Source organism: Struthio camelus, chromosome 20, assembly GCF_040807025.1.
Source record: "Struthio camelus isolate bStrCam1 chromosome 20, bStrCam1.hap1, whole genome shotgun sequence".
NCBI classification, from domain to species: domain Eukaryota; kingdom Metazoa; phylum Chordata; class Aves; order Struthioniformes; family Struthionidae; genus Struthio; species Struthio camelus.
Genome location: NC_090961.1, coordinates 9,628,058 through 9,649,572, shown reverse-complemented (window position 1 = coordinate 9,649,572; position 21,515 = coordinate 9,628,058). Strand labels below are relative to the sequence as shown.

Genomic DNA, 21,515 nt, shown 5'->3' with positions numbered 1-21,515 from the left:
AGGTTGCTCTCATTTCAGACCCATTTTGTCCTCCCCCTCACAGCGGTTGGGCCCAGAACCAGACCCACAGCTGATGTCAGGCAATGAAAATCCTGTTTGTCACAGTGAAGCCATGCTGAGGAGCTGGCTCTGCCTGCACAAACCCTCACTGGCAAAAACTTCCATTAGTTGAACCTATCCCAGACACCACCCAAGTAATCTGTGGCAGGAGCTGAGCCAGCAGCTGAAACGAGGACAAAGACCCAGAGCTCACGCGCGTCTGAAACGCAGGCACCGTGGGGAGGGCGCAGAGTCTGCTGCAGGATGCGTGCAAAACAGTGGCTGTACTGAAGAACCGGGGTACCACTAACAACCTTTTTTTTTTTTCCCCCTCCCTCTTTTTAACCTCAAAACCTGTACACCAGAGCCACAAGAAGCGCTTTGGGCTCTGACATCTGGAAGATGTAACCAACAGAAGGCAGATGTTTTACTAGGAGCGCAAAGGGGACCAGGGCAGCCCTAACGCAGTTGGGAATATCCTGCTGTGTGTCCAGCTTGAAGGGAGAGGGGAGAAGTCCCTGCCAAAAATCCCAGGACACCCAATGGCACCACTGGTAACAGATTTAGAGGGCAGCTGGCTTCTGGTTCCCTCCAGTCTAAGAGCAGCCACGGGTGGTGCCCAGGAAGCAGCGCGGGAATCAGACAGCGCTGCCCCATCGCCAACAGCTCACAGGCCACGGGCTTCTCACGTGTACCTGCGACGGATCGCTTTTCCATTAATTAATCCCACCACTTTTTGAGTGACAGGAGGCAGACACAGTAACTTCCCCATCCAACCTCCTTCCGGCCAGAGAGGCTGCGTGCAGCGCTCCAGCGTGGGACTACCCAAACCTGCCGTCCCGAGGCTCCCTTCAGACAACTTGACTTGGAGGCGCCGCGTCTCGCAGGAGAAAACAGACCCACGTACAACCTCGCCTGCTTTTTGGCTGCTATTTAGCCCTGTGGACAGTTTCTTGCTTGCCTTTTAATCCTCACACAAAGCAACGAGTACCTGGCACGGGCAGATAAAAGAGGATTGGTGCTTTCTGTGCAACCCAGCCAGCTAAAAGCAGAATTTGATCCACTGCATAGAGAAAGGGAGGAGAGGCAGGAGGAAGACGGTGCTCTGCACTAATCGCTCCCATTTGTTGTCCTTTTCCTGAAGTGTCTCTCCTGTCAAAACCAGACTCCGTCCCTGCTCCTGCGGAGGCAAGAAGTAACACGTCTGTCTCGGAGTCCCTGAGCCCCAGCCGGGAGACGTGTTTGCTTTCAGGCAGCAATAAAACAGCTCTTCAATCAGAGTCCTGTCTGAGCGAGAGGAAGGCTGACTTCCCCAAATCCCCCAGCTCCTGCACAGTGCAAGCAAAGGCCAGGCTATTAGAGGAGCTGGAGAGAAAATTAAAGCCCCAGCAAAAAGAGGTTTACTGTCGAGAGAGTGGCTGCACAAGCTCAGTTTGGCTCTCATCTGCGGGGTCCCCGCAGATACTAGCGTTGCCAAGTGACAGCTTTGGAGTGTGGGTGGCTTTTATGAAGCCCCCAGACCTTCTCAACCATGAAGAAATAAAGCTTATGGCAAAAAAAAAAAAAAACAAAACAAAAAACCCACCACACACACACCACAGCTTTACAGCCCTAACTCTGCCCTGGAGGACCTGCTGAAGCTTGTCATACGGGAGGGAAAGAAACTAAAGAGGAGCTTACTGGGAAAATTGCCTTCACATACTGTCAATTCTCACTTCCAGCAAAGGCTGCTGATCTGTTGGCTCCAAGCACTCAGCTTGCTACTGCTTTCTGAATGCCTTTCGAGCTGGTACAGCCAGTAATTCATCTCCCATCAAGAGAGCAAAACACCAGAGTTCAGGGTGAATCCATAGCCAGGAAGACTTCACACTCAGCTGGAGAAAAAGCAGCCAGAAAAACGACATGGCCAGAGGCGATGAGCACCCACAATTTCAGCTAGAATCAGAGGCAACAATGAGGCCTCAATGCCTTACCTGGAAAAAAACCTCAGCTCACTTGGAGGCATTGTGCAAGAGCCTTGTCCTGGTCGACTGTGAGCTGCGTACTATTAGACTGGATCCTCTCCTGGCAGTAATCAGCACAGCTGCTTTGAAATTCATAGGTGTGCCCTGGTTTTCACTCATTGAAAATGTGCCACCATTGAGAGCAACTGAAGAAAAGTAGTAAATCTACTGATTTTCCATCCCTAAATTCAGTGATTATCAGCAAGCTTTCATCTGCAAGCACCGAGAGGGAAAGATCCGAGCGGTTCGAATCCTGTTCTCCCCACCCACATCTGATCCTCCGCACTCCAAATACGTTCAGAGTATAGCTTGCAAACACACCATGGTATTGCTACTACTCATAGTCTCGCGTGGTGTTTACCTTGCCTCATCTTAGTTACGTGATTTCTTACTATGTTATATTCATGGCTTCTCCCAATACAGCCACTGCAGGCACTGAATAAAATTATCTCACACAGGTTGAAAACACACAAAAAGAAACACGTTTTCATACTACATGAAGCTAAACAGTAGAACTCAACATCACAAGATGTTGTGGAGATAAAAGAGAGTTCCTAAAGAGATTAGATGACAACCCAGAATAAAAGTCCAAAGGCAATTAAACACACTCAGCTGAAGCAATAGGCACTGACTCAAAAGGGCCCTAAACTGCTGACTGCAGGAAGGATAAACCAGTAGGAAAACCATTCACACTTGCCCTCTTCTGTTTTTTTCCCTCTAAGTATCTGCTAGTCAGAGACCTGTCCCTGTACTAAAGGATCTTGGGTCCCTCCTGGCCATCCTGACGCTCTCAAAATGATGAGTAGAATTGGGCCATACCTGAAAGTCATCTGGAACACCTGGCCTTGGTTGACATGCTGAGTCCTGTTGTTATAGCCATGAAGCATCTCCCCAAAGAGGGTATCGTTGAATTTAGCATCCGACTTCAGGCACTTGGGGCCCTCACAGATGTCAGACAACATGATGCAGGACTTGCCGTCCGGGGCCAGTTTGTACTCCTCGACACACCTGTAGAGCAATCACAAACTACATCAGAAGGACCTCGCACAGAGAGACTATGCGAAGCACAAAACGCAACCTCCGAGCAGGGCCAGCATAGCAGCGGCCCTGCAGCAGGACAATCCTCCGCAGAGAGGAGGGCCAGGGTGCTAAGCATGGCCAAGGCGCCTAGCAGGGATATCACGTCATTTAATGCTATGTCCTGCAGACCCTCAGGCACTGCAAGAACAAGAAAATACAACCACTTCTGCCCTGGATGTGCTGAATGAAGGCCGGGGAGAGCCTGGGCATTAACGCTGGCTATTCTGGAGCAGTCACAGAGCTGCACCAGCACCGCAGACAGCTGCTAGCGCCACCGACACCTGCAGCAGCTGCCAGGCCACTGGGGCGCCAGCAGCACGTGTCACCGGCTGGCCGCGCGCTGCCCTGGCAGCCCAGGAAGGCCTAGAGGTTGCAGGGCTGTTGCCAAGATCACGCCGTGGCACCTGCCAGCGGAGCAGGAGTGCTCGGCAGTAAACGCTCATCCTTCCCTCGGCAGGAAGACCTTGTCCATCCGCAGCCAAGATGACGTGCCCGGGAATTGCCCCTGTATTGGGGAGCAGAACCGAGTGCAGCATGTGTCATCTGTTCAACCTTACAGATAGCTCTAACCCACCTGATGCCCTCTGATATTGCTACAGAGACGGGCACTAACACTCCCACGGCAAGAGTAAAGTGAAATCCTTGCAGCACCTTCCTGAAAGGAACCAACTCCACAGTGGCTGCTCTTTTATTCCTTGGCTCCACTTTTAAGCCCTTTATGGGTAAAACACGTGCTTATCTTCCACTTACAGTAAGGGAAACTGAGGCAAACAGCAGGGATGTGACTTGGCTAAGGACAAAGATAGCACTGATATCTTTTGTGTGTACACTTGTCCTGCCTCCCTCCTTTCTTTTCCCTTTTTCTCAGCATTGCAGTTCCCAGTTGATGAGGAAACTTCCATTTCCCTTGGCTGACTCTTCCTTCCCGGTAACAGGCAGTGCTCTGCTATTCTGCTAACGTGAATCCCACGCTTACCCTTGCATGCTCCCCTCTCCATTCCTTTACTCCCTTTATACTGTTGCAAATGAAACTCCCACACATCTGTCACACCTTCCCTTGCCCATTCCCAAAGTGAAGCTCTGCCTTGAAAAAGTATTACAGAACAAAAAAAAAGCCTCTCTGTCCCTGGGGAGAGAAGATTTGAATCCTAACTCTGCCGCAGATCCCCTGCATGGTCTCAGATGGATCACGTAACCACTGTGTGCCTCCGTTTCCCATACGCGACATGAACACAGCAGCTCTGTCCTCTGCATTGCCTGTAGTGACTGCACACGCTCCAGGCCCCTTGGACAAGGAACTGGCTCCCGGCTCCACTTGACAGCTGCTGGCGCCACAGTAGCATGACTGATGAGTTTGCCCTCTGCTCCATCCCACAAGCTACTGGACCCTCCCCAGAAAGGCTGCTTGTGCCCACATGGACTTTCAGCCCCTCCTTGCAATCACGGTGGAGGCAACATGCTCTCTCCTAGAGACTCAATCATTTTGTGCCAAAGGAAAAAAAAAAAAAAGCATAAGTAAAAAAGAAAAAAAAGAGAGAGAGAGAACTTTCTGATGAAGCCAGCTCTTCCTCGGGGAGCAGCAAGTGGCTGGGGCTGTGCAAGGTCTGTACTGCCAGAGATCCAGGATGTGTCAGGACTTGACAGATCTTTCTGAGCGTGCTTCCCTGCTGCACATGGCCCATGGCTCACATCTCCTTGAAGGTCAAAAGTGCCTTTTTAGCAGGGAAAAGTGGGAAAGCCTGGGGAGGGCCCAGGGGACAGAGGAGGACTGGGACCCAGGGCCTGATGCTGCAAGAAATGGGAAGCGCCTACCCCATTTGCTGGCCCATGAGGGTACCCTTTGCTTTACTACCTGTCTGTCCCCCTTTGCCTTGGTGGCACTGCTCCGCCTCAGCCCGTCGGTGGCTTGCTCTTGTCAAGGGCTGGGTCTCGGGTTTGAGATGCTCAGCGGCTTCCCTCTCTCTAGCACGTTTGCCACGTTGCGAGGGGACCCCACTTACCTCCTTGTATGCACATTAAGAGAGTCTGCACAGGGGATCACAGAGGGTGGTGATACAGGATAGGGATGTGGGTGGATGGACAAACCTTCCATTCCCGCTCGTCCTTTTGTACAACCCTCTCTTGTGGGTATTCCCTACTCCCCTTAAAGGGTTCCTTTCCCCTCCCCGGCCCTGATCCTTCCCCCAGGGACATGGAGTAGGTTACTGTGCACAAGCGAGAGCGGGACGAAATGCCTGCGTGAACCAGCAGATTGATACGATCCGCAGAGCCCCTGCACTGGGGCTGCTTGCGGGACAGAGCGCGTGATGGATGACTGTTTCTGCAGCTGTGCAGTACACAGCCTGATAATCACTGAGCTCCTTTTAGAACATACTGCAGTCAGGGAGATTTTCCTTAGACAAAATGCTAAATTGTGTAGGATTATAGGATCCTGGCCAAAATCAGGGATGAAACTATTTTGAGAAAGGCACAGGTTTTTTGTTTTTAAAGAAAACAGAGTCCTCTGCCTTCCCCCTCCAACATGCAAAATACAATTTTTTGATACCTTTACAGTGAGTCAGAGATCAGACTCTATAGCCACACCATCTTGGTGGGGAGAGATGAGGAAGGTGCATCTGTTCACGTGCTCGCGCTGCTTCTCATAACCACATACATGTTTGTCTGTAGGCAAGCCAGGTGCCTAAATTCACTGCTGGAAGTTGTGCACAGGCACGAACAAGGCCCCTTCCAGCTACACAACTAACCTCTCTGCTGGGTGCACACAGCAAACACGACCCTTTGCAAGACCTGCCAGTTTGGATACGTGGGTGACACAGAAGATAGCTGGCAAGGAAGGAAAAGGGAACCAGGTATTGAGCTGCTGATGGAAAAAAAAACAGCACACTGCAGGACACTCACCCGCAGAACATGAAGATGGTGCTGGACGAGGGATCATGCAGCAGAGGAAGGGTCTGCTGGAGGCAGAGCTGCTCGCAGCCGCCGTTGAAGCCATCAGAGCAGTCGATCCCTTTGGAGTAGTCATAGCAACCAGTGCCGTCCTTCATGGGTCTTAGGTCCTCAGGGCACTGTGACGAGAGAGGAGATGCGCTAAGGTAACAGCCGCGCCCCACGCACACCTTGGAGTCCCAGCCCCGCGTTTATCCTCCCAGGGCATAACTTGCGGCCCCAGGAGCCAAAGGACCTTGGCGTGTGGTCGCTCTGCCCAACTCTGCTGCCAACTAAATTTGTCCCGAGCGCAACGGATTTGCCAGTGATGGGGCAGCCTAGATGGCCACTGCTCTGCACCTACTTTTGAGAAAGGGGAAAGGATCTCAGGAGGGGCCTCGTCTGCTCCAAAAACCACTCTCACCGTCCTTGCTCAGGAGAAAGATAAAATCCCCAACACAGCAAGATTACACAGCCACAAAGCCTTGAGCCACCTTGGGGCTAATCGTGACGGCTTGCTCTATAATATGCTGTAGAAACCCCTTACCATTTATCCACTCTTCCTCTGAGATGCGTGAAGTCCTGTGTAACCAGGAAAACCATCTCAGTGCCTGGGAATGACGGTGGCTGACACCCACCTACAGCAGGGAGGGCAGTGAACACGGCCTTAGCCGCAACAAAACCAAGGAGGGATTTTGTCCTGGAGTTTAACACTGCTTTCATTTTTCAGCTATATTTTATTAACAACTGAGGAGGCTCAGCCTCACTATAGTCATTTCCAAAAACATCTCGTGGCTTCCCATTGGGGGAGGCAGCTGTGGTGAGGACCAGCCCTCAGTGTTGCCTGGCTCTTTGCAAAAGCAGAGGAAGGATTGGGGGAGGACAGATCTCTGCTGAGACTAACTGGAACAATTTTCCAAAGCTGAGGGAACCACGCTGATACACACAAGCTGGGGATTTGGCTCTGGGTTTTAATTTCAGCTCCTCAGCTGGTTTTCCTCATCCCAAAAGATAAAAATCAGCAGGCAGCAAATGCCATCAATAAATTGTCACCCAGATTAAAGCACTCTCCTATTCCACTTTAGATATTTATCCCTTTTCACCAAACACGCACGCACGAAAACAACAACAAAAAGGCCAGTCCTTGAAAAAAAGAGAGATGAATCTTGTCCAGGAGCAGCTCACAATTAAAAACACATTATGGAATTTTTTGAAGATGAGTTAGACTGGAGCTTGTACAGGTAGTGATGAAGGGGGCTTATAAATGGCCTCTGTCAAGCAGAAGAAAGGTTATAAAACCGCTATACTTTGTGCTTAAAAAAGAAAATCAATTTTCCATGTGAGCAAAACGCTGTACATATTAATAAAAGTTCAGGAGATCCTGGACCCTGTTCTTGCTGTCACAGGCAGGTTCCTGACAGGAGACCAGCTGCCAAACCTTGCCCACGGCTGCCCAGCAGCACCCACCTGCTCGAAAGGTGGGCTCCCTGCATAGGGTATCAGAAACATGCTTTAGGGAGTCTGGGACCACCCCACCCAAGTGATAAAAAGCTCTTTTGCCACTTCCTAGAAAGCCAATGCCATTCCCTGGTAGGAGCTTGCCATTTCCCCATAGCAGGAGTGTCAATGCTGCTTCAGCACAACCTGCGGCAATAGCAATGTCTCATATACCCCTCTGCTCCCTCTGGCTACTTTGCCTTCAACTGAGCTGCTGAAGCTGCGACGGACCTCAAAAACCTCAGCATCTTCCTCGCAGGCTCTGAAGCCGAGGCAGGGCACAGAGGCAAGGGAAAGCAGAGAGGCACCAGGCTTTTCCAGCCAAAGCATGTTGGCAGCAACGGAGAAGATATGATGGCCCTGGATGGCTCTGTCTCTGTACAGCAGAAAGGGCAGATGCAGGGCAGAGGGTGTTAACAGGCAGCTCTGGAGAGAGCAGCCCTACCTACCTAGGCACAAAGAAGACAAGGGCAGAGGAAGCTTTCTAGATGCATATACAGAATAAATGTGAAGGAGGAAGGGATGCTTAGAACAATCTGTGCATTTCACTGCTGAGCTGTCTGGGAAATAGGATCAGGATAATTGCATTTGTAAATCTACATACATAATACTGTATCTACTGCAGTCTCCTTCTAGTTTGTGAGCACCACTGTAAGAACTGTGCAAACTGGCAGAAATTTCCCTGGAAGACAGAGGGTTGACTGCAAACAGCTCCGTACAACCCATGGCACCACATTCACTTCTCAGCTCCTGTCCGCCTCCGAGCTGGGAGGCTGTTAAGCACAGGCAGAACTTTGCAAAGGTGAGTTAGAGAGGTCTCTGCTTGCAAGTCTGCCACATTTCAGCAGGGCTCTGCCCAAGTTCCCCCTGGAGTTCACAGGAGATCTTCTAGGGAGGCTAAGGAGAACTGGATGGGATTTTAAGTGAGCAGGAGCTGCAAAATCACAGCTAGGGGGTTCAGCAGAGGCATTTCACAGCTGTCACCTGGGACCATCACCCTGGGCCTGAGACAGGCATTTTAAACTCAGCTTCTTCCCCAGCCTGCAGAGAAAGATGATGGCTCTTTCCCTGGGACTAGGTCAGTGGGTCATAAAAGGCCCTCCCTATCTTAGCCCCACTCTGACTTAGGTGACCCCGTGGGACAAGTCTCCAATTTGGCTCTTAATCACCAGGAAGCGTGTTTTGTTGCTGTTTGTAATTCTGCATGCTAATACACATTAATTATGGAATGCAAATAGCTCAGCATTAAATTTGTAAAAGAAAGCACCCTCTCCTCTCTCCCCTCCGCAAGTCCCCCAGCTCTGGGGAGCCAGCTCTCCAGCCAGCTGCTGTGTTGCAGCAAGAAGCTCTCCAGGGACAGAAAGCTTTCGTAGCCAACACACAAACCAGGGAGGCGTCCCTGCCTGGCAGGGCTGGAGGTGGAACGTGCTCTTCTTTGGGGAGAGCATGATAGGGACAGAGACCCAGGAGAACCAGCTAGCTTTGTTTTGCTGGCTGTCACTAATTGCCAACAGGCGTACGGCAGAGGAAGCAGGAATAAATTCAACCCCCTTGGGCTGCAAGTTCTACCTGCACTTCCCAGTAGTATCTGAATCATTCAAAGAAAGCAGGGCCAGAATAGGGGGATGGAGCAACCATTTGGCACAGTAAAGCTTTACTGCAGTCGAGGATCTTCCTGTTCCTGTGACAGAGGGTTTACCACCAGGATGTCCCACAATCAGAACTGAGGGATAGCTAAAGCCCCTTCAGGCGCTATAAGGTCCCTGCCCACAGACTGAGTGCACCTAGAAGTTACCTGGGTGGGGAGGGAAGCGGGGGGAATCTGCTAATCTTGACTCCATGGGCTGCACTGAGGAGTCAGTTTGGGCTCCTGGGTGGGCTTACAAAAACAGCACTTGCTCTGTATTTTCTGGGCTTTTTACAGAGAACCATATCTGTTATTGCTGACATTGATTTGTCTGGCTCAGGCAGCAGAGAACCAATAATTACTGTGAGTTTTAATCAACCCCACATCAATTCAGCTGCAGTTCAATTTGTGATCTACCTTGGCAGTGACATAGGATGGGGGTGTGCGTCTGAAAATGATTAGAAAATCAATAGCTAACTCGGCCAATAATTCTGTCTGGGCAATCATGGGTGACACGTTCCTCTCCAAACCATCCATAGTGGCTGCTCCGTGCAGGGTGAGAACCAGCAAGATATGGCAGCACCACAGCAGCCAGCCAACTAACCCTGTGCACCATTCAGACAAAAAAAGGGATTTACTGATTTTCTCCAAAGTGGCAAACAGATCCTACAACTCACTAGCCAGCTTTTCAAAAGAAGCTGTTTGTGATTTGCCATGTTAGCTCAGCATGGCCTCTAGCCATCGGCAGCCAGGGGAACTTACTTGAAGCTCCGAAAACATTGTTCATTGAAGGATCTAACCAACAAGCAACAGATAAATTTAATTAATCTCACAGCTTGGGAGATCCAAGCTCCACTGATTTAGGATTTAAATCATTCTGCAGAGAGGAAAGCCAAGGTAGGGGGAAATTACAGGTTGCTAGTCTGCTCTGAAAAGCCATGGAGAGGACATTACCATACAAATATAATTCTACCATCTTGCAAGTCCACTCAGTTTACATAGGAATGAGTTGTTTTCTCTGTGATGGCTAACTCTGCAAAATGCTCTGCGGACTGGGAAGAAAACTTAAGTTTGTCTTGTGTATTATCACTGATATAAGAGATTCTGCAGACTAAACTTGGCCCACAGCTCCAAAGCAGCAACCCCACTGCTGTCAATAGGTTTGCCAAGGCAGAACCGACCGCACCTCCATTTCCATTTCACCAGCAGCGCAGACAGCCTCTGGCTCTCCCTCTCTCAGCCTCACTGGCAACGCAGGGCTAGCAAGAGCAGAGAGGTCTTCATGTTTGTCATTACAGTCAGCAAAAAGGACACTGAATTTGCCCAGGGAACGGATACGCTGAATATGAAAGTGTTATTTTTATCTGGTTTTCAGAGGAGAGTTGAGCTCTCTCCTCCCTTTAAAAGATACCATCCAAGGTCACATGGAGCAGCAGAAACAGAATTGGGAAGAGAAGCCATGAGTCCTACCATCCCTAATCCCTGCTGCTAACCTCCAGAAGACCACAAGAGCCATCCTTGCTGACGCACGGGACTGCTGCTTGACCTGAGCCGGGAGCACTCATGGCAGTCGGCTCTCCCGGCCCCCGCTTCATCCCACCAGCATGCCAGGAGCAGAGCACCTCCGACAAGACTCGCCCTCCAAGGTAAACCCAGAGCAAAGACAACATAAGGAAGATCATTTTCAAAGTGGAAGAAAGCAACAACTGAAAACGGTGCAAGAGTTTCTTAGGAAAACAAGTATCTGGACCAATCCCTGTTTGCATTAGTGACCAACGGCCCCTTCTTCCTTTCGCGTTTACAAAGCTCATTAGCAACGAGACGGGTGACGGGGGGTCAGTGGAAACCAAAAAGAGCGAGCCTCATTACTGAGATGCATCCTCCGACGAGAGGAAACCAGCTCTCCATCTGAATTGCCTGACAGGGCTTTTCAGCTCCACTTCTCTTTTCTGTTATTAAGTTTAAAAAAAGAATATTTAATACAGTGTTTCTACAGAGAATAAACTGCCCTCTTCATTATTCTGCTCTGTTTTCTCAACCTTAGCAGCCTTTTTGTCCAAGATAAAAGCCGAGGCTTCTCCTGCACCAGGGTGGCAAAGGCGAGGCTGAGCCGTGGGATGAGCGTGGGTGCTCCCGGTTCTCCCGGACGGCGCAGAGGGAAGCCATCACCCACCGTGCACCCCAGCTACTGCCCTGAGTGCCATACCGTGGGATGCAGGGCAATCCCTGCTGGCCTGCCACCCTCCCCGAGCGGGGCTGCTGCCGCCACGCGCCCGCCGAGCTGAGCAGGTGGCCGCTGCCAGACCTGTGCTGGCAGGGGTCCTGCAAAGGGAACTGGGCTCTAGTAGGTGCTTGCAGTCCTCTCCAAGCTGCACCTCCAGCGCTGCAGGCCTGAGGCTGCACAAGGAGCCGGCGGCTCAGTGCTACAGGTGCCCCAACCTCCTGCTACGACGCACAGGCAGGGAGCCACCTCCGCCCACTGGAAGCTCAAGCTGTTCTCGAGCGAGCTGCAAGAAAGTAGACGCAGAGAAAATCCAACATGCAGAGAATATGAAATGTAAAAAGCTCTTCCACGCGTTGCCATGCACCTAGCCTCCACACCTGCCTCGCAGGTTTACTCACTGTGCACGTCAGGGGAGATCAAAGCCACCACCTGAAGTGCCTTGGACACTAAAGGGCCTGGGTCTGACTGTCAGACCAGGCTGGCCAAGGTCTTACAAGAAGTGCAGCTGCGCAGCTTTTGGGAGCTCGGTTTGCGAGGCCAAATCAGCCCCATGGGTGCCCTGCTAACATCACAGCTGGGGAAGCGCGAACGGAACAGCTTCTCTGGGGATGGATGGACAGATTTACAGTGCAGCAGAGGCCACCAAAATATCCTCATGAGATTTCAGCTTTCACCATTTACCCTCCAGGGCCAGACTGGACTCAAACATCCACTGCTAGTAGGAGAGTCCAAAGGCCCTAACAAACCTCACCCTTGTCTAGAGGCAACCTTCACTCTCTCCTGAAGAATCTTTACTGTAAAAGAAAAACATAAATCAGAGGCACTGCTGAGGTACAAGCAAGTGCCAGCATTTTCATGAGCTCCTAACTATGCACTAGCATTTATTTTATTTGCTTCTTGGATCTCAGAAATGATATAAACGCATTAACGCCTTTGTGCCCATATATATTTAGACAACTTCTGTTTTGTCCGTCTTTGCTTTCTTGCCACAGAGGGCAGATGACACGGACTGCTCTTAATACGGGGCAGGACAAGAGAGCAGCAGGAGAAGATCCAGCCTCTATGGGCAAGATTTATCCCACCTGACCAATTATTTGGACTGCTCCAGAGCCAGGAGGGAGATCAGCACGGATTACGGTGCTCTTCACCTCATCCCATGGCAGACCCTCTGACTATACAGGCAGCGCAGACAGCTAGCTGGGAGACATCTGAACGTGTACAAACCTGCTGTTACTTGGGGAAGACAGCCACCATCATGCAGCCAAATAAATCAGAAAACAAGCTGCTGTTGGCAGCGATGGCCACGCTGATGGGAGGCTGAAGCAGAACTATCTCCTTGTGCAGACCAGCAAGCCTGCTGCGCTTGCAGAGCCCGTCCTTGGCCAGGCTGTGCCGGTGCCCAAACAGAGGCCGCCCCTCACAATGGCGTTCAGCATGGGCCTCTCAGGCATGGCAAAGGCTCCGAGCAACCCTGGTGTGCAAAGCCCTATCAAGCAGGCCCACAGCTCTGAGCTCTCCTTGGGGTGTACAACGGCTGTGGGGGGCTACAGAGACAAAGACCCTGGGGCTGGAAGGGATTGCCTTTTGCAGGGCAGCACCCTGCACCTCCCCAGCACTTTTCCAGGTCACGCTCCCCCAGGCCCCACCTGCCTCCAGTGCTCTCACTGCAAGGAAAGGAGACTCCTCGGCACCAAGGAAACGACGGTGCGCGTCACCTCTGTGAACGGTGCAAATCACAGCATGGTTGAGTTTGGAAGGGACCTCTGGAGATCATCTAGTCCAACCTCCCTGCTCAAACAGGGTCACCCAGAACACATTGCCCAGGATTGTCTCCAGATAGCTTTTGAATATCTCCAGGGAAGGAGACTTCACAACCTCTCTGGGCAACCTGTTAAAATAGTCTCCTTGCCCTTGCACACTCCATTCACTCTCCTCCACTCTCTCCAGAGTCTCTCCTCCGTGGGGTAGCAGCAGCTGCAGAACCACCACCACCACCACCACCAGCTGCCACAGTCTCATTAGTGGCGTTTCCACTAATACCCAGGGCTCTGCTGGAGGGGAGCATCTCTTCCCAGAGGGAAGCACATTACAACTGTTTGCTGAAATAACAGTCATTATCTTCCTGCTCTCCCCTCCCCCTTTCCCCTCACTTTCTTTTCACTTTCAAGATCGATCAGTCATTATTTTAGCTTCAGGAAAAAAAAAAAATCTGTCTTTTGGGCTTCTAAGGACAAGCCACGCTCGCCCACGCTCCACGGTGCGGCCCCTCACAACAGGCAGCTCGGGCAGGGTCAGCGCGACGAGGCAGCGTCTCCTCGCCTCCAGCCACCGCAGCCCCGTGGCATGGGCCATCTCAGCAAGCCACCATGTATTTTTGAGTCTCGATTCTCCACCTTCAAAGCAGAATAGACTCGTTTCAAGGGCCTGTCGGGAAGCAACATACATGGATATGCGTGTTCAGGGTTCCTGGAGCGAAGGAAATCAAGTTAGCAGGAAGTTCTTACTCTACTTTTCCTTCCAGGACTCACAAACGGCCCATTTTGGGGTCACCTGGCAGTTCCTGTCTGTACTGGTGTTTTCCTTCCCACAGACAGAGCAGAAAGCTGGAAGCTACAAAAATTTTTGTGAAACAAGACATTCAAGCCAGGCACAAAGTTACATGCCAAAATCTAACCATCAGTGACTGCAAATAGCCGCGAACAGCACACATGGGATGCTTGGGGAGCAGGAGGAGAAGAGGGCTGGTGCCAGCAAGGCCCTCTGAGGAATCCCATCGAAAAAGGCCAACACTGGACAAGAGGTGGGCTTTATCACTGAAATTATCTGTAAGCCCACTCTCCAGAAAGGGCGGAAAGAGATCTCCACCTCCCCTCAGCGTCTCCATCTAGATAGTTATTCTACATGCTTGTAAATTTAGGCAGCTCTTTCTTGTGTTAAAGGCCAGGGCTGCATGTTGCTTCCATACAACCCCATTTTGCAGCACTAACAATAAAAGTGAAGTGGAAAGCAGGCCCCCCGCCCGTCTGCTTTCTCCTTCTGCCTGTGCTGTGACCTGGCTGCGAGCTGACACCCCCGTGGGATGTGCCCTGCCAGCCCTGACGTTTCCACCCAAAAGGTGCCCCTGCGCTGACAGCCCCAGAGTTGCTGCTCGCAGGAACTTGCCACCCCTTGCACGTGGTCTCAGGCTCATGGTCACGTCATCCCATTCCTACTGCTCTGCAACATTTCCACAGAGGCAGAAACGTATCATTTAGTAGCGCAAGGAATTCCTGCTTTTGCCACCATCAACTCTTAGCTTGCTTTTCTCTCTTCCTCAAATCCCTTTTTCACCGCAGGTAGTTACCTGAGTCCACAAGATAAAGCATAAACTGCAGTCTCCTTGGAGCAGGGACTTTTTGTTAGGGTTTTGTGCAGTGCCTAACTCTGTTCTCTACACCAGGGGTTTCTAATTTCAATCATAATATGCGTAAGTAGTAATCTTCTGCTTCAAGGAGCCAGCTAAACTTTAAAGGGATTAGAGAAGAATGCTTTCCTCCCTCTCTCTCTCCCTTGCGTGCGCACATCTACATAATTAGCTAGGTGCTTCTTAAGGCAGGGACGGATGAGTTTTTATTTTTCAATAAACAACTGTCTGTCAGAAAAATGCAGATTTGATGAAGCTTAAGTGCTTCATGGGATTCCATCAGTTACATCTCAAAATTCACTGGGAAACTATGAAAGCATTTAATTTTGACAGAGTTGAAATGTTTTGGTTCCACTGCTTAATTTTGTTTTTATTTTAGGCTGTACACCGAGATAACCTAATATATAATATGAAACTCCAGATGATAATGTTGGAATTAAACATTTCACCCTCGTTAATAGAGGAGAGGTGTTCGGAACCAAATTATTTTGACATTTGTAATTACACGGGGGATTTCTGCGTAGCCCTTTGGTGTGGGCAGAAGCTCTCAAATGTCCCATTTCCCCAAGGAACGGTAGTTCCTCGCTTCTCCTGCTTCCTTTTGAACTTCCCTCCTCGCTCTCCTTCAGCCCCCCGAAGTCCCTGTGTGACTTGTGCTGGAAGGAGAAGACCAGAGGGATAGGTCCCTGGCCTGCTCCTTCACTTCAAATCCCATTTCTCTACGAAAGTTACATTCTTAAATTAAGCCATTTCTCTGCACTGCTTTGCAGCAGCTAAGGAATATCCCATCATTTTGATATGGAAGAGAGTAAAAGAGAAGGATTAGCTCCAGACAGGCTGAGCTAAGGCTTATACGCCTGCGTGGACCATGCCAAATTTCTCTTCCTTCTGTATCTAAAAAGAGTAGGACTGACACAGCACAGGTGTCACTGTGGGTCACAACTTCATTAAGAAACTATCTCATAGATCCACTCACTTCTACAAACTGTTGAGGCAGACAAACTCTCCTACCCTACACGTTGACCTTGCGATCATGAAGAGGAGCTGTTTACACTGTGCTTGTAGCCAAACTATGTTTTCCATGCTCAAATCAGAAATAAAGTGTGCCAGAAGAACTCAGTCCCGGAGCAGTAAAATGCTGCAGATGGGCAGGATTTAAGCTCCGTGCATGACAGTGGTGCCCAGTTCCTGGAGAGTCTGGGCTCAGTGGGAGCTCCCACCCCTCACAGTCACGGCTCCCAAGGTGGGATGGACCCCACGGTACAGCCATGCTGTGTGTTCTTCCAAGCCTGCCTACACAGCAGCCTCAGCCTCCATACCGTACGTCACTGACTCCCAGCTCAAACGAGAAGTTCACTGATATCTGTGAGCATTTGCAACGTGCTCGAGAAGTAGGAAACGGAGCTGGGAACAGACTGCTCTTTGCATCCCATCAGTCCCTGCACGTGGCGCAGGAACCACCAAATCATGCTGCTTGCAACTGTGTATTGTTCTGCCATGGCAAAGTCAGCTTATGCACAGCAGCAAAACCAGACACCCCAATTCTGCTGCCCGCTCGGTGGGCAGCCTTTCCCATGCCTGGCTGTGGGTCATGGATACACAACACAGGTCCTCCAGCTCCTCCGGGAGGGCCTCACTGCAGCAAGATCCCATGATGAGAGATACGGGCAGCTCAGGACCACACATGCACATATACACACTCACATTGCAGGACCACACATGCACATATACACACTCACATTGCACCACATATACCCTGTACCTGCTGCTGCTGCCTCCTCCTGCAGCAACCCAGCTGACAACCAGCTCCCACTGCAGGAGCCAGTGGGCACCTCCTAACCCTACCAGAGGAGGGCTAGCAAAACCCTTAACTAGCTCCCAGACTAAGACCAAAGCTCACTTTCCTTGGGAAATCAAAAGACCCCTCTTACCTCTCTGGGGCTAGCAACCCTGCCTCCCTTGAGCCTCCTAACAGGAGCTGCTGTCAGGTAACATGCAAGAGCAACAGGGCACATTAGTACCCACGACTGAACTAAAGCCAAGATACAGGTGGGGAAACCTGAGTTTAAGTCATTTCACAGGTGTTTCCTTCACTCCTCTAAATCCAATTCACAGCTTTTCATCTCAAATTATAAATCACCAACACATGCTGCTCAAGCCCTTTCACTTCTTCAGCATGTCTTCCCTCCTGGATAAGCAGCTATCTACATGCCAACAGATGGGATCAGCGATACACTTTTCTGCGTTGGCAATAATCTGACCAGTTCTTCCGATGCAACATCTCCTATTTTGCTGTGATCCCTTACAGATGCTCTGAAATATACATTGAACTCAAAGAATGCACAGAGCAGAGCCACCAGGTTTAGAGAGGCTCAATGGGATTTTGTTCTCTTTTAAAATGCCGGTCACTCTCCAAACACCATAGGAATTCTCTGGCTCACTAAGGAAAAGCAGTACTGAAACAGATGCACTTTATCGCTTGCAGATTGTTGCACTGAAAGTTAGGGCTCAAAGGCAGGATCGCAACCAGGAACTCCAAATTACCTAACGACCTCAGCGAGATTCCAGTTAATAGGACAAGATTCCAACTAATAATTCCTAGGACTAACTAAACAAAAAAAAAGCCTCCGATAAGAAAAGAGCTGTAGAAATCTGTTGTGCACTGATGCCATCTACTGGGTACAAGCAAAAACAGCAGAAAAATCACGAGAAGAGAAAGAGAAAGCCCTAGGGGAAGCGAGCGATGGAAGCAGGAGAGCTGTCACCCCTCTACGCAGGGTAAGGAACAGCGGGGACCCCATTTCAGCCTCACCCCTGGGAATCACTGGGCCCTTGTAAAAAGCAGCAGCGGTGACGTGACATTTCAGAGCCTGTACTTCCTTTCCTTCCCCAGTAACTGAGAGAGTCCTCGGGTCTTCCAACTCCGGATTTCAACCAAGCAAAGCTACGTGCTCGTTTCTCCTGCATAAGCCCAAGCAGATTGACCTCAGAGAGACTCTAACAATATCTGTAAGCCATTGCCCTCGACATTTTAAACAAGTCCTTTTAAGGCCAAACAATTAGGTAATGGCAGAGACCACATTGCTAAAAAGCCTTAAGATAAATGCATCCTCAATCCTTGCAGAATTACTGGAAGCTGTATTAGGGGCGCTAAGGAACTGGTAACAGATGATGATTATACATAAAAGGAATATGAAATCTTTGAGATGCGTGCTGTTCCCTGGTTGAGCTGCAAGGCTCCAGCTCTGGTGTGTATTAATTGCTTACAAGCCTGTATGTATATTTTATGCTCAGTACCTGCCTAGAACATTTGCTGGATTTAGCCTTGATGGATGAACCACTGATTATATACTTCTGTAGTTCTCAGCAAATTAATAAACTGTTGACTGGTTAAGATTAACAACATGTCATGATTTCAGAAACAGTGTCCAGAGTAAAGCTGAAACAAACCTAGTGCTAAAATTAGTACGTGAATGCTCCCTGAACTCTATAAAAAGGGGATAGCTTAATTAAATTACATCCCAATATTGCCTATAGCACTTACTAAATTGGCAAATTGAGTTCACGGCAGTTCAGCTTTAAAACGTAACTGACATCCCTGCAAATTCGCAGCGAGTGACCCTCATCCCTCCTTGTGCTGGAGAGACAGCTCACAGCCCAGCGGACGTCAATATAAGGGGGCAGGATGAGGCAAAGCAATATCAGCAAGTGCACTTACGCAGCAGGAACTGAGGCAGAAGGTGAAGCAAGGTCACCTGAGACCCCACTCAGTGCCAGGAACACGGGACAACCCACCTCTCGCATGGAGAGGCTGCGGCTGGCAGGAATCACTGCTCGTCCACTTTTTTTATACTTTTCACTAGACAACTATGGACCATGCCTTGAAACGCGGGGCTGTGCTAGGCGGACCTTTGGTCTGACCGCTGCGGCTCGACAGTCTCATCGACGCAGTGATTCCTGAAGACCTGCAAGCAGGTACCGAGTGTAAAACGTTGCATAAATTTGGTACAGCCGGGAGGGATGACAGTACTTTGCGTTTCTTTTATCGCTTCAGTTGGAAGGGAAGCCGAGTGAAACAGAAACCAAAGCGGTGATTCATCAGAGGCTTTTTTCCCTCTATCAGCATCTAGATTCTCGCCCAGCCGCGCATCTCCCACCCGCCGCCAGCTCTGCCCTCTCACGCAGCCCTGGTGGGGCTGAAGGCCCAGAGCACCCAGGTCCTCGTCGGGGCAGGTCGCCTCCGTCGCCTGACACCGATTTGGCCTGCCCGCTGAGGCGGGTTCGCTTGTTTTCCGAAATCCCAGCTCCACCTCCCACTGACGAGAACAGAGAGAGAAAGATGTGCTTCTTTTTATAGCTGTGTCCTCTCCTGGGACGGGCCAGGAGGCCCAAGGGGCTCCAGGAGAGGCAGAGACCCCCTTCACCGCCAGTTCCCGGCGGCCGCGCCGGGGCCCGCGGCGCGAGGCAGCCCCGCGCGGAGGGGTGCAGCGGCCCCGACGCCAGCCAGCCCCGGGCGACCGGTGACGCCCCGCGCCGCCTCCCGGCAGCGACTCTCCTTCCCGCGGAGGCTGCGCCGTCTCGCCCACGGCAGTCGGGGAGCACGACGTGCTCCCAGGTGTTTTCTCCCTCCGGCTCTTTCTTTCTCTCCCCCGGTCTTCGCGCTGTTACGTGTTTTGTTCCCTTTAAATAAAGCCTCATTTAGCCATTACAGAAAAGGGGATGGCGGGGGGGCTTATTTCCCCTGAGTGACACAGTTTTCAATTTCTGCCGCTCTGTGTGCCGGTGTGGCAAACGCTAGGCCTGTAATTTATTGACAATTTCTATCTTAATATATCCTGACTTTTAAAAAGAGGCGTCTCTTCCCAGCAGCACAGGGCAATCAGGGCCCCGATTGTTTCTGACAGCATCTGGGAGGCACATTAGTTTTCAGAGCAAAATGACACTGGAAAAGAATGGGGGGGGGGGGGAGGAAAGAAAAACGCAAAGAAACAGCAGCCCCCCCCCCCCCCCGGAAAAGGCCAGAACGAAAACATAAAAAAAAAAAAAAATGGAAAAAGAAAGCACAAAAGCGAGAAATAGAAAGGACGAGATGAAGCGAGCTGCAGGACTGCTGTGACGCGTTGCCTATGACACATCAGGCTGTCGTGCTAAATGGCCTTAACAAGCAATCGGAGAAGGGGATAATGAAAAAGCCACCCTGGAGACGGCGCCACTCCAGTCTGACCTTTGCAGGCTGCTGTGTATAAACATCTTCAATAAATAAAGATACGCTTAACTCCTGCCTCTTCAGAGATAAAAAGAGAAAAGGGCTGACAGGGGCTACGCCTGCGGTGACAAATGAAGCTTTGGCGAAGAAGGGGAACAGGTTTTGGGGGGCTCAGGAATGCATGGGTTTGCATGCAAAGTGCAAATCAGCATGGTCACAGGAGGGGTGTTGGCAACACAACACGCGCGGCGCAGAGGCCCAGATGCCTTCTAGCGGCTGGCTGCGGGCAAAAGAAGGAAACCTTGGTGTGCAGGTGAGGAGTGTGGCCGTGACTCCGTGTGTGTGTGTGTGCCTGCGCAAGAGGTAGCACTGCAACTGTGCAAGCCACACACTTGCAGACAGGTGGAGCAGGTGTTGAGTTCTGGACCCTCTTCGCCAGCGAACAGCCGCACGCCTGCCTAAAGGAGACGCTTTGACTGACGCTGCCCCCGTGAACAAGCTGCCCCTGTGAACAAACATTGCCATGCTGAGGTGTCTTATTCCCAGATTCTTCTAATAGAAAGAAGAAAAGCGATGCTCTAAAATTAACTGGCTGTTTCACAGGGATCTGCCTCCTCGTCTCCACCGCTCTGCATTTCACACAGGACTCACCGTACAGCAGCACAAACTCCTTGGGCAGAGAAGCGTTAACTTTGCCGTCGGAGAGAGACAGGTGAGAGCGGATAGGACTGCTGAGCGCTCCTTCAGCCCCCTTGGGAGAGCAGCAAAACCCTCCCACAGCTGGCAACAATCCCAAGCCTCTTCCCAAGACCAGTGGTCTATGGTCTAAGAGGTCTTCTGAAGAGGGACTGCAAAACCTGGGAATGAGGCGGTTGATCGGCAAGACATGAGCATGTTCAAAAACAAATTGGAAGTGGGTTTCAGAGGGGCACAGCAGAGAAGAGGATGGGGAGACACTTCACCTTTCCTGCACTGGAGCTGGGAAGCACAAGTTAGCAGCAGAAGAGAGACTGTTTTCAGCCCGTGTTTCTCTGACAAGTAGGAAAATGGCTATTAGCAGCCCCATCCGTTTGTCTTTTGCACGTCTAAGCCCAAGTGAATGCGGCTGAACAAATGCTTGCCCAGTTACTGTCCTTTTTTTTGAGCTTCTTAAGGCAAACTTCCCATATGTGATTCATTGTGAAGACCATAGAGAAGAGGCAAGTCCACTGGCAGCAAACGCATCCCCTCAGACACATCGGAGGAGAGCGAGCAGGCAGCATCACCCTCTGCCTTGCCCCAAAACACACCCTCACCTCCGAGGGCCAACGTCGAGGGTACCTACCACACAGCCCGTAGAGTCCACCTTGCGATCCGAAACGCACTTGAAATTGCGGGTACAGCCACCGTTGTTGCGGGAGCAGTCTCGGACTGGCCCAAAAGAGGAGAGCAAGTCATTGATGGTTTCAAAGTAGGTGGACAGCATCGCTTCTTCCCTTGGAGAGAAAAGGCACCGTTAGAGCTAGGAAGGA

The 21,515-nt window shown here is 50.8% G+C and overlaps 1 protein-coding gene across 3 annotated transcripts in view; it reads right to left on the bottom strand.

Moving 5' to 3' along the window:
• ASTN2 (astrotactin 2) overlaps positions 1-21,515 on the bottom strand; it is a 433,162-nt gene that overhangs the window by 171,593 nt on the left and 240,054 nt on the right. For all 3 annotated transcript variants that reach the window (XM_068914561.1, XM_068914562.1, XM_068914563.1), the window contains exons 11-13: positions 21,329-21,479; positions 6,021-6,187; positions 2,862-3,050 (exon numbers count right to left, since the gene is read on the bottom strand). In XM_068914561.1, coding sequence (XP_068770662.1) covers positions 2,862-3,050; positions 6,021-6,187; positions 21,329-21,479 — 507 coding nt within the window. The remainder of the gene's footprint in view (positions 1-2,861; positions 3,051-6,020; positions 6,188-21,328; positions 21,480-21,515) is intronic.